The 16,224-nt window shown below is 47.2% G+C and overlaps 1 protein-coding gene across 6 annotated transcripts in view; it reads left to right on the top strand.

The window, feature by feature from the left end:
* The first annotated feature begins 624 nt into the window (after nt 1-624).
* LOC121549650 (aspartyl/asparaginyl beta-hydroxylase-like) overlaps nt 625-16,224 on the top strand; it is a 60,136-nt gene continuing 44,536 nt past the window's right edge. For 4 of the 6 annotated variants that reach the window (XM_045210372.1, XM_045210370.1, XM_045210371.1 and 1 more), the window contains exon 1: nt 625-1,117. In XM_045210372.1, coding sequence (XP_045066307.1) covers nt 1,078-1,117 — 40 coding nt within the window. In that variant the 5' untranslated portion in view covers nt 625-1,077. The remainder of the gene's footprint in view (nt 1,118-16,224) is intronic. The other 2 variants (XM_041861437.2, XM_045210369.1) reach the window with 1 other exon arrangement.

The following is a 16,224-nucleotide window of genomic DNA, read 5'->3' as shown; positions in this document are numbered from 1 at the left end:
CTGGATTTGCTTGTCTTTGCAATTAGTTTATGTTCGTTCTCGCTCGTTAGCCAGCATCTGTGATTTCGCTATTAGTTTGTGATAATTTTGTTAGCATTCTGGTAATAGAGGCCCAATGGGCTTTTCTTGCGTTTTTAGCGCCCCTTGTGTGCTATGCTGGTAAAACCGAAAATCCCGGTATGACAACATGCAAATCTGGATACCACCCAAGCCTACACCTTAATGCATACTTTTAAATTATATTATGTGATATAAACATAAAGATTTTACAGTCCCCAATACAACAACTAAAATACTTCAATACATGTAATTTTGTGCTTGAAATATTTAATTGAAATATTTCATTTATTCCTATGGAGGACTGCTCCTTCTGGGGAGTGCCAATATGGCCGATCGGTGGCTTCAAAGCCTCTCACTGGCCAATACATAGCATTACAATCCAGGGTTTGTATACATCATTGGATCTGACCCCCCATAAGATACTGCAGGCATCCCCATCAGGGTACCCAGGCAGAGGAATCCCCGCCTGTCTCAGGTTGGATACATAACAGCCCTCTATGTCCCTCCCAGGTCCACTGCCTATGTGACAGGAAACATACATAATGGTGATGAGGGGGGGATAGGACCTCCTCGTGTTTCCAGCCAGCAGCCACCTAAACCCCTTTGATGTTTATGTTATGTGAAGATTTCGCGATAGACAGTGGACACTTTAAAAAATCTTGCCACGTTTTTGCTGTTATCAAAAGCTGCAGGGCGGAATCTCTGGGCACTCCCAACGTGTAGTGGTCCAAGAGGTTGAATTACAACAAAAACGAATCCGCTGAAAACTCCGCCCATGATTTCATTCCCTGTCGTGGACTGGCGGAATTTAAGATCACTCAATAGTAAACTGGTTACCATGGACTTTAGCTTGTCAGTATCCATGAGGACATGATTTTTTGTTGGAATAGTAAGCACTAGGAAGCTACCTCTGTCAAGGTGGTATCAGAAATTCATTTAGGGAACAAGAAGGGAGCTTACAGGCTAATTATTTGAACATTTCTAACCCTTTGAACAGTCAGCATCCGTGCACTTACGATGGCTCCAAGGAAGAATTTCAGAAACCAAGCCAAAAAAGGTCGGTACCCTTCGCTGTGCTAACTAGCTAAAAGCATAGCTCGTACGCTAAATGATTATGCAAGTCTAGCTTGTTAAATATTTATTAGCAAGTTATGCAACTGTACGATAACTAGGCAAATAATAATGTCTTTGATAATGTTCTTTCCTCGAGCCAATTGTGCAGAATCTATTTTGGAACGCTACAATGTAGCAACTAGGGACTGTTACAATGTAGCCCCGCTGCTAACGTTCACTGTTGTCCACTGTGTCAGCGTGTTAGTTAATGTCTTCACGACATTTAGAAGGGAGTTTATATGTTTAGCTATTTGTCTTCTGTGGTTGGTTAAGGCTTCGTGTTTCTCTCTTCTCAAATGATGATGAATGTGAATGATGCTATGTTGGCCTCTGGGGAATTTAGTGAATGGTCATCAAATTATTCCATATTCCCAGTGCACACCATGTCAATCATCCAGACCATCCCTGGACACGCATATCTGGTAAAAAGCCTGTCTAACTGTGCAATGGATTTTGTGTGATTTTAAAGGGTTGCCTAACATTTTCACACTAATAGCCTACTCCTCTTCAATTATCTTCGAAGAAGAGTGTCTTAGTGAGGACTGAGTCTAAACTAGTGGAAAGAGTCCTGTCTTGTGACTTATGGATAATACAGTTCCTTCTTATAAGTCAATGCATGGATTTTAAATGCGTTTTCATTGCACGAACTGACTTAGCTTATACCAAGGATTTCCCCCTAAGTGGGAAGTGGGTTTCAATCAGAAGTGCAAAGACATGGGAAGTCGTCTGTCACACTGCAGTGCATGTGACGCTATCATAAAAAGTCAGCATGCACTGTTATTGTAATATCTGATAGGAAGGTATAGCCTACTAATGGGCGGCAGGTAGCTTAGTGGTTAAGAGCGTAGTGCCAGTAACCGAAAGGTCGCTGGTTCTAATCCCCGAGCTGACTAGGTGAAAAATCTGTCGATGTGCCCTTGAGCAAGGCACTTAAACCTAATTGCTCCTGTAAGTCGCTTTGGATAAGAGCGTCTGCTAAATCACTAAAATGTAAAATGTAAATGTAATGCTTGGCCCTGTTTGCCATACTGTGAACTGAATGTGTTGTTTGTGCTGTTATTGTCAAATAGACAGTGAATCTACACAAGGGTGTCACAACAGCCAAGGCAACATCAACCACCTACAGAAACATTTTGCAGGCTTGCATATGCCTGACAGTTCTTAATCTTAATGGTCCATGCTTTTGTAACATCCTTTGTTAGACAGATTGTTGCTGAAATCTTTGGCCGCCATTTATGGACCTACTACTCTGATGCACTCACCTATTGAAAAATAGGATTATTATTAGGTTAACACAAAGGAAGATTAGCCGATAACCTTACATTATTATAAACACATGAAGATTAGCCGATGGCCTTAGAGGAAGTCATTATAGTCTTAAGTCATGATGGCTGAAATACAGTGTACAAAACATTAGGAACTCTTTCCATGACATAGACTGACGAGGTACATCCAAGTGAAAGCTATGATCCCTTATTGATGTCACTTGTTATATCCACTTAAATCAGTGTAGATGAAGGGGAGGAGATGGGTTCATGAAGGATTTTAAGCCTTGAGAAATGCATTGTGTATGTGTGCCATTCAGAAGGTGAATGGGCAAGACAAAATATTTAAGTGCCTTTGAACGGGGTATGGTAGTAGGTGCCAGGCGCACGGGTTTGAGTGTGTCAAGAGCTGCAACGCTGCTGGGTTTTTCATGCTCCACAGTTTCCCTCGTGTATCAAGAATGGTCCACCACCCAAAGGATATCCAGCCAACTTGACACAACTGTGGGAAGCATTGGCGTCAACATGGGCCAGAATCCCATAGACGCATCCACAGCTAACGAAGTCACTGAAACCCTTAACAAAGAGTTGCTGTCTGTTTTGGAATGGGTGGCCAGTAATAAACTGGTCCTGAACATCTCTAAAACTAAGAACATTGTATTTGGTATAAATCATTCCCTAAGTTCTAGACCTCAGCTGAATCTGGTAATGAATGGTGTGGCTGTTGAACAAGTTGAGGAGACTGAATTACTTGGCATTACCTTAGATTGTAAACGGTCATGGTCAAAACATATCAAATCAAATTGTATTTGTCACATGTGCCAGATACAACAGGTGTAGACCTTACAGTGAAATGCTTACTTACAAGCCCGTAACCAACAATGCAGTTTTAAGAAAAATAAGTGTTAAGTAAAAAATGGATATATAAATTATTAAAGAGCAGCAGTAAAATATCAGTAGCGAGGCTATATACAGGGTGTACTGGTACAGAGTCAATGTGGGGGGGGACAGGATAGTCAAGGTAATTGAGGTAATATGTACATGCGGGTAGAGGTAAAGTGACTATGCATAGATAATAAACAGAGAGTAGCAGCAGCGTAAAAGAGGGGGTGGGGGGTGAACAATGCAAATAGTCCAGGTAGCCATTTGATTAGCTGTTCAGGAGTCTTATGGCTTGGGGGTAGAAGCTGTTAAGAAGCCTTTTGGACCTAGACTTGGCACTCCGGTACCGCTTGCCGTGCGGTAGCAGAGAGAACAGTCTATGACTAGGGTGGCTGGAGTCTTTGACATTTTTTAGGGCCTTCCTCTGACACCACCTGGTATAGAGGTCCTGGATGGCAGGAAGCTTGGCCCCAGTGATGTACTGGACTGCCCTCTGTAGTGCCTTGCGGTCGGAGGCTGAGCAGTTGCCATACCAGGCAGTGATGCAACCAGTCAGGATGCTCTCGATGGTGCAGCTGTATACTTTTTTGAGGATCTGAGGACTCATGCCAAATTTTGTCAGTCTTCTGAGGGAGAATAGGCTTTGTCGTGCCCTCTTCACGACTGTCTTGGTGTTTTTGGACCATGATAGTTTGTTGGTGATGTGGACACCAAGGAACTTGAAGCTCTCAACCTGCTCCACTACAGCCCCGTCGATGAGAATGGGGGCGTGCTCGGTCCTCTTTTTTTTCCTGTAGTCCACAATCATCTCATTTGTCTAGATCACATTGAGGGAGAGGTTGTTATCCTGGCACCACACAGACCGGTCTCTGACCTCCCTATAGGCTGTCTCATCGTTGTCGGTGATCAGGCCTACCACTGTTGTGTCGTCGGCAAACTAATGATGGTGTTGGAGTCGTGCCTGGCCATGCAGTCATGGGTGAACAGGGAGTACAGGAGGGGACTGAGCGCGCACCCCTGAGGTGCCCACGTTTTGAGGATCATCGTGGCAGATGTGATATAGATTTAATGGTTGTAAAGATAGGGAGAGGTCTGTCTGTAATAAAGAGATGCTCTGCTTTTTTGACACCTCACTCCACAAAGCAAGTCCTGCAGGCTCTAGTTTTGTCTTATCTTGATTATTGTCCAGCCATGTGGTCAAGCGCTGCTGAGAAAGACCTAATTAAGCTGCAGCTGGCCCAGAACAGAGCGGCACATCTTGCTCTTCATTGTAGAAGACTGCATGTGTAATGATGACTGTGAGTTTTCAAATTGCATTGATCTATATCATGGCAACTTGCGTATTAAGTGCCCCATTGTTGGAAGCAGTCGAGAGTGCCATGTATTGCACAGTGTCCTCCCTAAAGGTATGGTATCAACATATTTAGACTAGGTTAAATGGTTGGAAGTTTGTATGCCAATAAAACACTACTCCAGCACCAGAATGGGTGTGCCAGACTATTCATGAGCTGCTCCTTCACACACATTTAAGCAACCTTTTAAAACATTGTTTACAGCAATCTCTAATTGTTGTTGTGCAATGTGCTCAAAATTCAAGAGAAGTTCAACCTCTGCAGCAGATCTTCTCTAAAGACCGTTGAAGACATTTCAAAAGGCCACTGTCATGTTGTTACATTGTCTGTTAGGACTCGTGCCAACTCTGCTGCAATGTCTTTGTGCGCCCCTTGTTCCTCACAGTCCCCCTTCTGTCCTGTCTGACTATGGCAGAGTAGTGTCTCACACACACGGCATGCCCTCCCCATATTTGTTTGACGGCTCTAAAAAAAGAGTCTCATGGGCTAGTTTGGCCAGGATCGAGTTCCAGCTGACCAAGTGGCCACTCTATGCCTCATTCAGGCAGGAGAGATTTGTTAGAAACTGGGAAAAATCGAGGAGTTCGCTCATCGTGAATCCCACTTCATCTGCCCTGATGGAGGAACCTATCTGTGAAGAAGCCATATTGGCTGAAGAAATCATAGGTAGGGTCAAGGGAATTTATAAATGGTAGTCTAATGATTCTGCTTAACTGCTTCATTCAGAAGTGTTGAATGGTAACCTACAGTGTGGTGCCATTAAACAATAATTAAGCAATAAGGTCCGAGGGGGTGTGGTAATGGCCAATACACCACGGCTAAGGGCTGTTCTTATGCACGATGCAACGCGGAGTCCCTGGATACAGCCCTTAGCCGTGGTATATTGGCCATATACCACAAACTCCCGAGGTGCGTTATTGCTATTATAAACTGGTTACAATGTAAAAATAAATGTTTTGTCATACCCGTGGTATACGGTTTGATATACCACGACTTCCAGCCAATCAGCATTCAGGGCTCGAACCACCCAGTTTATAATATGGAATAGACTAGAATGAGGAACTGCATTATTCTGGTTAACAGAGCATTGTCTGATATGACGAGTGTCTGCAGTAACGGACTGTAGGGCTATTACAAAAGGTAGTCGACAGAGCAACCTTGGCCAGCAACTTATTCTAAATGGGTAGCGTTGTAAACTAACTTTGAAGTCTTATATCACAGGAGGTTGGTAGCACCTTAATTGGGGAAGATGGGCTCATGGTAATGGCTGGAGCAGAGTAGGTGGAGTGTTATCAAATGCATCAAACACATGGTTCTATATCATGGCGCTCCGCCCCATAGGGGAGCTCTGCTCCTATTGGTTTACCCTCTGCCCTAAGGCAGCATCAGCCTGAGACAAAATTATGCACACACCTGCAGCCAATAGGAGTACAGGTGTCCCTATAAGAGGGGATGCCTCCCCTCAATCAGCCTCCCTCCCTTTTTCTTCAGCGACTGGATGACTAGACTGAAGAGCCAAGAAGAGACGAAGCACAAGACTCAGGACGAAAACGCCGTTGATATTCCAGTCATCAACGTCGTCTAAATGAGCACACCGGGAGATTTTCCACCCCCAAAAGCTCTTTTCAGAGCTCAGTGCAGATGCACTTCCATGGCGGCCGGTGACCACCACGACCTGTGTTTCGTGTGTTTGGGATCCCAGCATGCCAAGGAAGGCATCTGCAGTCCCCCGAATTGCGCCTCCTACGCCCTCCTTTCTTTAAAGGAGAGGAAGCAGCGTTGGGCGTTTTTCAGGGAGGACATCCCCCTTGAGGACGTGCTGTCGATACTAGCCTCTGCTTCAGAGGCGTCGTCCGACGGCGCAGACTCGGGGGAAGATAGGGACTTTGAGGAGGGGTCTGGCATTCCAATGGAACAGTCGGACCCCGTCCCTCATACTTTCAAGCCCCCCTTTCCTTTGGAGAGCGAGAGGGCTTGTAGTCCCTATAGCGAAGGGGATACGAGCTCTGAGAGATCAGAAGCTCTCTCTTTCGCTGCAGCCTCTCTGAGATCGGATTTTCCGGGTCTCATTGAGAGAGCTGCTCAACGGCTGGTGATAAGGCTGCCCCCTCTTCCCTCCGCACCGGAGGTTGATATGATGGAGGGCGGTCCTTATTCCAGGCCAAGGAAGGCGGCAGAGCCAGTGGCTCCTGCCATGCCTTCTTTGGCTAGGTACGTTGGAGGCTCGTGGGAGGCACCTTTAGCGGCGCGTTCGCCAGTAAAAGCGTATCTCCCATTCACGAGAGTGGAAGGAAGGTTCCAGGGTCAGGGAATCCCCAGGTTAGAGAGCGCCATGGCGGCGTATCTCGTACCGGGTTCGAGCCCTTGGCCCTCTTCCAAGAAGGCCACGTTGCCATCCCAGAAGGACCGACTCACAGCGTCACTGTTAGAGAAGTCCTTTGGGTTGGGAGCCCAAGCTGTAGCAGCAGCTAACAACATTGCCCTCTTGGCGGCCTCTCTGTCCCGTTTAACCACGGGCAAGACAGAGCTGGCACCGGAGGAGGTGGAGGAGGCGTCCAGAATTTCTGGCGCCATACTCCACCTGACACAGGCGTCCGCAGTCTGCGCGGGGAGGTCCATGGCGACTTCGGTGGTCGGGGAACGACACCTCTGGTTGTCCTTGACATCCATGAAAGAGGCAGACAGGACGTCTCTCTTGAACGCCACCCTCTCTGACGATGGCCTCTTTGGGGTCGCAGTCAAAGAGGCGACGGAGCGTTTTTCCAAGCTGGAGGAGGAGAAGAAACAGCTGGCCAAGCACCTGCCGTTGGCAGGACGACTCGGCCCCGCTCCATCCCAAAGGCCATCTACCTCCGCCCCTCCAAGTAGACCGGGGTCTACGGCGAGGCGGCGTAATCGGCGTCATCCGGCGGCCACGAGCAGCAAGGGAACGGGCCCCGCCCTTCCAGCAGCTACGGTAGCCCCACTACAGCCGGCGAGGGAGGTGACGAGGACGCCGACCTGGCCCTCCAAGGGAGGCAAGAGGAGGCGTACGTGACGGGACGCGGGGGAGTGGATGGAGGACGCATCGATGGTGTCGAACGTGCCCACTGTTCCCCCCCACCCTTCGGTTGAAGGGATGGGTGTTGATGTAAATGCCTTTTGTTGATGTATTTAATAAAGAGTTGGCTCCACCTGACTTTGTCAAAAAAGAGCCTCTTTTCCATAATACGTCCGAGAGCGTTCAAATCTCACCCTCTCTTCCTTACCACTCTAAGAGCCGTTCAGCCCACCGAGGGTGCGTTGCTGAACAGGCACTTAGAGTAGGTATCCATAAGACCTCAATCAGGTCGTCACATCACACTTCACGTATAAGAAGTGCTTTACATAGCAGGCAGTAGTCCCTGTCAGATTCTGACATGAGGACGCAGCCGCTATTTGGGGATGGCGCACTAGCACAGACTAAGGTCTCCGCTAGTACGAGCCAGACCCATGCTGCGTTCACGGAGGGCCCGATTACCGCGGTCACGAAGGTGTCCAGAGTATCGGCGCCCCCAGGCATTGTAACACAGCAGCTATCTGGGGACGGCGCATTATCGCAGACCAAGGTCTCGGTTAATGCGATTCAGACCCATGCTACGTTCACGGAGGGCCGGATTACTAGGGTTATGGGAATAACCAAAGTATCAGCTCCCCTGACAGAACGAGCTAGTACTCACCACACTGAGTGTGAATCAACCCACCAGGGGTGCAGAGTTGAACACACACAGAGGGTGAAAGTTAAGAAGGTATCAAGGCGCCGCCTTGTTTTACCTCATCGAGACCTCATACTACAGACTTCTAGGAGTACTGTAGTGAAGGGCTCTGATAGCGAATTGCAGTCACTTAATATGACGCAATCGCTTGCTGGGGATGGTGCCCTGCCGCAGGCTGTGACCTCGGTCAGCGCAATTCAGACCCGCGATGCGTTCAAGGAGGGCAGGAATACGACGGTTACGAGTTTAACCGACGTCCCTGCTCCTCTTTCTCTCTCAGAACGCTGTGATGGTTCCTCTCCCTTTCACGGGAGGCCCACCTTGGGCTGTTCCACCACTTCAATGTTGGGGAACAGTGGTGGTAAGGGCCATAGAGGAATACAGGTCCTTCCTACTGGATGCACCACAGCTTCATGCTCAGCCGCTTTCCCTGCATTGCTGGCAGTGGCGAAGAAGCTGCACCCTCTCACGCTGGCTAGAACAGACGTTGCAGAAGGGTTATGCTCTCCAATTCCACCGGACCCCACCCCCGTTCAGGGGAGTGGTGGAGACGGTGATGAAAACGCCAGACAAAGTGGCCGCTCTGATGACAGAGATTACGGAACTTTTGGCAAAGGGCTATATTCGCCTTATTTCCTAGTGCCCAAAAAGACGGGGGGAGTGAGGCCGATTTTGGACTTACGCATTCTCAACGAGAGCATAACCAAACGGCCCTTCCGAATGCTAACGACAAAACGTCTGCTGGAATGTGTCCAGAGAGGGGACTTTTGTACGAGCATAGACCTAAAGGACGCGTACTTTCATGTGCCGGTTCAGCCGCGTCACAGGAAGTTTCTGCGGTTCGCCTTTCAAGGGGTGGCGTACGAATACACGAGGATGCCATTTGGGTACGCCCTGGCACCTCGCACATTTTCCAAGTGTGTGGAGGCGGCATTGGAACCGTTGCGTCGTCAGGGAATACGGCTACTAGCCTACCTGGACGATCTACTGGTTCTCGCCCCGTCAGCAGAGCTGGCGATCACTCACACAACACAGACAGTGATGCATCTCACAAGTCTGGGGTTTGCTGTGAATTGGAAAAAGAGCGCGCCCTGGCCCACTCATCAGATTGTCTACCTGGGGATACAGCTAGACACTGTGAGGATGAGGGCTCGAATTTCGGACCCCCGAAGGGTAGCCTTGTTGCTAGCCCTGAGGAAGTGTCGTCCGAATCACACGGTGACGGCGCTGTCGATCATGTCACTTTTGGGTCTCATGTCGTCAGCCCACTCTGTGGTTCCGCTGGGACTCCTGCATATGCGGTCAGGTCTCCTGCTCTCCATCGGGCGGCAGAGGAATTGTGGCTGTGGGCTCACGAGCACCTTCGCTCATTGAGAGCAGCACACATTCCGGGCTACTTGAACGTAGGAGCAGACCTCATGTCAAGAGGGGGTCCTCGAGACGACGAATGGTGTCTGCATCCGGACATTGTTCTCCAGATTTGGGAACAATTCGGGAGAGCCGAGGTGGACCTATTCGCGTCACGAGTGAACGCGCAATGTCCTCTGTGGTTCTCTCTGAGGGAACAGGACGAACCGCCACTGGGAAGGGACGCCTTTGCGCACCAACCGTGGCCGAGAGTTCTCCTGTATGCATTCCCTCCGCTGTCCTGCATTCTCCCACTGATAGCCAGGGTGAGGTCAGGGGGGCTGTCAGTGATACTGATAGCGCCCGATCGCCCGGGGGCTCCTTGGTTTGCGGAGATGAGTCAGATGTTGATTGCGCCACCTTGGCCAATTCCACATCGACGGGACGCGTTGTCTCAGGCGGGAGGCACGATAGGGAAATTGCCCATAATCGGCCAACCACTGAAGGCCTGGCTGCTGAGAGGGACAGGCTAGAGCGCCATGGGTTATCTGATGCAGTGATCAGGACCATACAGGGTTCACGTGCCAGTTCCACTTCTAAGATGTATGCCAGTAGATGGAACGTGTTTTCACGATGGTGTGTCACACAAGGTGTAGACCCCATGAGCTGTCAGGTGGAGAGTATTCTCTTTTTTCTACAGCTCATGTTTGATAAGCAAAAATCGCCTGCCACTATTAGGGTGTTTGCAGCAGCGATTTCAGCTTGTCATGAGGGGTTTGGCAGAGACAATGTCTTTAGCCACCCTCGAGTGAAACGCTTCCTATTAGGAACGCGGCGACTTAGGCCAACACCTAGAGTCACGCTTCCTCAGTGGGATTTGGCTTTGGTACTCGAAGCGCTATGTAAGTCGCCGTTCGAGCCATTGAATGAAATACCCCTCAAGATGCTGTCTATCAAGACAGCACTGTTGCTCGCTTTGACTACAGCTAAGCGGGTCAGTGATTTGTGTGCTCTTTCGACGAGACCTGACTGCCTGGCCATCAATGGTGACCTGAGCAGAGCAGTGTTACGTCCTAACCCGGCATTTGTGCCGAAGGTTATTAAGAGTTCATATAGGTCACAGACCGTGGAGCTGTGGGCTTTTTCTCCTCCTCCTCATAGAGAGAGGAGTGAGGAAAAGCTCCATCGCCTGTGCCCGGTACGCGCTTTGGCGTGTTACGTCGAGCGCACAGCAGTGATTAGGTCATCGCCTCAGTTGTTTGTGTGTCACGGTGCGGCTGCACTAGGTAGACCACTTTCAAAACAGCGGTTGTCTCACTGGCTTTGTGAAGGCATTGAGACAGCTTATGAGGCAGCGGGCGGCAATTGCCTCAGGGTATCAGAGCTCACTCTACTCGTGGAGTAGCGGCTTCTACTGCCCTTTTCAGAGGAACAGGGGTAGAGGAAATCTGTAGAGCAGCATCCTGGTCGACGCCGTCTCCATTTATCAGTTTCTATCTCTTAGATATGTCTTCTAACTCTCTGGCTCGATCTGTACTCAGCGTGGCTGAAGGGAGATCTTGAGCAAGAAAGAGAGGAGAAGCAGGACTGTGGACACAGGTTTCCATCAGGTCCGCTTTGGTTAGGAAGACGTGTTTTTGACAGATGTGTTTTCTAACTCTTTGGCTCGGTCTGTACTCAGCATAACTGAAGGGAGATCTTGAGCTAGGAAGAGAGGAAAAAGCAGGACTATGGACAAGGTTTCCATCATGTCCGCTTTGGATAAGAAAACATATTTTGTGGCATGACTCCTGACTGACAGGTTCAGTACAGTAGAGGCATGTGTTGATTGACAGAATGTGAGGTCATCTATCTGCTTGTTCAGTTTAGTATGACCCATGTTTTGTTCCTGCCCACTAATCTCTGGGATTCCATTGAGTGAGTGAGGCGGTCTACCGCGTTCACAATGTAGAGTGACACTTGGTGTCATTCCATTAGTGGTCGGTAGTGTTTTCACAGGATATTGAGGCACATCTATCTGCTAGTACAGATTAGTATGGCTTCTATTCTGGTGATCTGCCCACTAGTCATTGGCATTGCCATTGGACTAGGTGGGGCGGGTCTTTAACCGATGACGCAGTATATTGTGACGCCCGTAGGGGTTTTTAGTTGCAGTACTGCGGGACTTGGTCGCAGCCATTGCTAGGCCTGACCTTTTCGTTTCGATGGGAAGTGTTGGGCTCGGCAGGGAGTACATTTTGGAGCGCTACGCTCCGCCTTAAACCAATAGGAGCAGAGCTCCCCTATGGGGCGGAGCTCCACGATATAGAACGAATAGTTACCGGAGTGTAACTCCAGTTCTATGAGTGGAGCGGAGCCCCATAGGACTTAAGGCCCTGCCAACCCTCTCTAGTCTCGCTGAAGAAAAATATCTCGGGAGGCTGATTGAGGGGAGGCATCCCCTCTTATAGGGACACCTGTACTCCTATTGGCTGCAGGTGTGTGCATAATTTTGTCTCAGGCTGATGCTGCCTTAGGGCAGAGGGTAAACCAATAGGAGCAGAGCTCCCCTATGGGGCTCCGCTCCACTCATAGAACTGGAGTTACACTCCGGTAACTATTCGTTTCCGTCGCCGTTCCAGACATTATTATGAGCCGTCATCCCCTCAGCAGCCTCCACTGTCATTTATTATATATATATATATATATATACATACACCTTAGCCAAATACATTTAAACTCAGTTTTTCACAATTCCTGACATTTAATCCTAGTAAGAATTCCCTGTCTTAGGTCAGTTAGGATCACCACTTTATTTTAAGAATGTGAAATGTCAGAATAATAGTAGAGAGAATTATTTATTTCAGGTTTTATTTCTTTCATCACATTCCCAGTGGGTCAGAAGTTTACATACACTCAATTAGTATTTGGTAGCATTGCCTTTAAATTGTTTAACTTGGGTCAAATGTTTCGGGTAGCCTTCCACAAGCTTCCCACAATAAGTTGGGTGAATTTTGGCCCATTCCTCCTGACAGAGCTGGTGTAACTGAGTCAGGTACTCTGTCTGGACCTATGGCAGTCTCTATGGGGGTGCCACAGGGTTCAATTCTTGGGCCGACACTTTTCTCCGTGTATATCAATGATGTCGCTCTTGCTGCTGGTGACTCTCAGATCCACCTCTACGCAGACGACACCATTTTGTATACATCTGGCCCTTCATTGGACACTGTGTTAACAAACCTCCAAACGAGCTTCAATGCCATACAACAATCCTTCAGTAGCCTTCAACTGCTCTTAAACACTAGTAAAACTAAATGCATGCTTTTCAATCGAACGCTGCTAGCACCCGCCCACCCGACTAGAATCACCACTCTCGACGGGTCTGACCTAGAGTATGTGGACAACTACAAATATCTAGGTGTCTGGTTAGACTGTAAACTCAACTTCCAGACTCACATAAAGAATCTCCAATCCAAAGTTAAATCTAGAATCGGCTTCCTATTTCGCAACAAAGCCTCCTTCACTCATGCTGCCAAACATGCCCTCGTAAAACTGACTATCCTACCGATCCTTGACTTCGGCGATGTCATTTATAAAATAGCCTCCAACACTCTACTCAGCAAATTGGATGTAGTCTATCACAGTGCCATCCGTTTTGTCTCCAAAGCCCCATACACTACCCACCACTGTGACCTGTACGCTCTTGTTGGCTGGTCCTCACTACATGTTCGTCGTCAAACCCACTGGCTCCAGGCCATCTATAAATCACTGCTAGGCAAATCCCCGCCTTATCTTAGCTCATTGGTCACCATAGCAGCACCCACCCGTAGTCTGCGCTCCAGCAGGTATATCTCACTGGTCATTCCCAAAGCCAACACCTCCTTTGGCCGCCATTCCTTCCAGTTCTCTGCTGCCAATGACTGGAACGAATTGCAAAAATCTCTGAAGCTGGAGACTCTTATCTCCCTCAATAACTTTAAGCATCAGTTGTCAGAGCACCTTACCGATCACTGCACCTGTACACAGCCCATCTGAAATTAGCCCACCCAACTACCTCATCCCTATATTGCTATTTAATTTGCTCTTTTGCACCCCAGTATCTCTATTTGCACATAATCTCTTGCACATCTAGCATTCCAGTGTTAATACTATTGTAATTATTCTGCACTATAGCCTATTTATTGCCTTACCTCCATAACTTGCTACATTTGCACACACTGTATATATATTTTCTGTTGTATTTCTGACTATGTTTTTTTTTTACCCCATATGTAACTCTGTGTTGTTTTTGTTGCACTACTTTGCTTTGTCTTGGCCAGGTCGCAGTTGTAAATGAGAACCTGTTCTCAACTGGCTTACCTGGTTAAATAAAGGTGAAATAAAAATAAAATAAAATAAAAGTAGGCCTCCTTGCTCGCACACACTTTTTCAGTTCTGCCCACACGTTTTCTATAGGATTGAGGTCAGGGCTGTGTGATGGCCACACCAATATCTTGACTTTGTTGTCCTTAAGCCATTTTGCCACAACCTTGGAAGTATGCTTGGGGTCATTGTCCATTTGGAAGACCCATTTGCGACCAAGCTTTAACTTCCTGACTGATGTCTTGAGATGTTGCTTCAATATATCCACGTAATTTTCCTTCCTCATGATGCCATCTATTTTGTGAAGTGCACCAGTCCCTCCTGCAGCAAAGCACCCCCACAGCATAATACTGCCACCCCCATGCTTCACGGTTGGGATGGTGTTCTTCAGCTTACAAGCAACCCCCTTTTTCCTCCAAACATAACAATGGAAATAGGACTCGTTTTACTGTGGATAAACAGTGGGGAGAACAAGTATTGCAATGCAAAATGCAAATTAATTACTTAAAAATCATACAATGTGATTTTCTGGATTTTTGTTTTAGATTCCGTCTCTCACAGTTGAAGTGTACCTATGATAAAAATTACAGACCTCTACATGCTTTGTAAGTAGGAAAACCTGCTAAATCGGCAGTGTATCGAATACTTGTTCTCCCCACTGTAGATACTTTTGTACCTGTTTCCTCCAGCATCTTCACAAGGTCCTTTGCTGATGTTCTGGGATTGATTCGCAGCAGTACGTTCATCTGTAGGAGACAGAACGTGTCTCCTTCCTGAGCGGTATGATGGCTGCGTGGTCCCATGGTGTTTATAGTTACGTACTATTGTTTGTACAGATGAACGTGGTACCTTCAGGCGTTTGGAAATTGCGCCCAAGGATGAACCAGGCTTGTGGAGGTGTACAACTTTTTTTCTGAGGCTGATTTCTTTTGATTTTCCCATGATGTCAAGCAAAGAGGCACTGAGTTTGAAGGTAGGCCTTGAAATAGATCCACAGGTACACCTCCAATTGACTCAATTGATGTCAATTAGCCTATCAGAAGCTTCTAAAGCCATGACATCATTTTCTGGAATTTTCCAAGCTGTTTAAAGGCACAGTCAACTTAGTGGATGTAAACTTCTGACCCACTGGAATTGTGATACAGTGAATTATAAGTGAAATAATCTGTCTGTAAATAATTGTTGGAAAAATTACTTGTGTCATGCACAAAGTAGATGTCCTAACTGACTTGCCAAAACTATAGTTTGTTAACAAGAAATTTGTGGAGTGGTTGAAAAATGAGTTTTAATGACTCCAACCTAAGTGTATGTAAACTTCCGACTTCAACTGATATATATATATATATATATATATATATACTACCGTTCAAAAGTTTGGGGTCACTTAGAAATTTCCTTGTTTTCGAAAGAAAAGCATTTTCTTTTTGTCCATTAAAATAACAGCAAATTGATCAGAAATACAGTGTAGACATTGTTAATATTGTATCTGGAAACGGCTGATTTTTAATGGAATATCTACATAGGCATACAGAGGCCCATTATCAGAAACCATCAGTCCTGTGTTCCAATGGCACGTTGTGTTTGCTAATCCAAGTTTATCATTTTAAAAGGCTAATTGATCATTAGAAAACCCTTTTGCAATTATGTTAGCAGAGCTGTAAACTGTTGTGCTTATTAAAGAAGCAATAAAACTGGCCTTCTTGAGACTAGTTGAGTATCTTGAGCATCAGCAATTGTGGGTTCGATTACAGGCTCAAAATGGCCAGAAACAAAGCACTTTCTTCTGAAACTCGTCAGTCTTTTCTTGTTCTGAGAAATGAAGGCTATTCCATGCTAGAAATTGCCAAGAAACTGAAGATCTCGTACAACGCTGTGTACTACTCCCTTCACAGAACCGCGCAAACTGGCTCTAACCAGAATGGAAAGAGGAGTGGGAGGCCCCGTGCACAACTGAGCAGGAGGACAAATATATTAGTGTCTATTTTGAGAAACAGATGCCTCACAGGTCCTCAACTGGCAGCTTCATTAAATAGTACCCGTAAACACCAGTCTCAACGTCAACAGGGAAGAGGCGACTCTGGGATGCTGACCTTCTAGGCAGAGTTGCAAAGAAAAAAACATATCTCAGAC

The sequence above is a fragment of the Coregonus clupeaformis genome, chromosome 34 (genome assembly GCF_020615455.1).
Source record: "Coregonus clupeaformis isolate EN_2021a chromosome 34, ASM2061545v1, whole genome shotgun sequence".
Classification (NCBI taxonomy): domain Eukaryota; kingdom Metazoa; phylum Chordata; class Actinopteri; order Salmoniformes; family Salmonidae; genus Coregonus; species Coregonus clupeaformis.
This window is presented reverse-complemented; position numbering and strand designations above follow the sequence as displayed.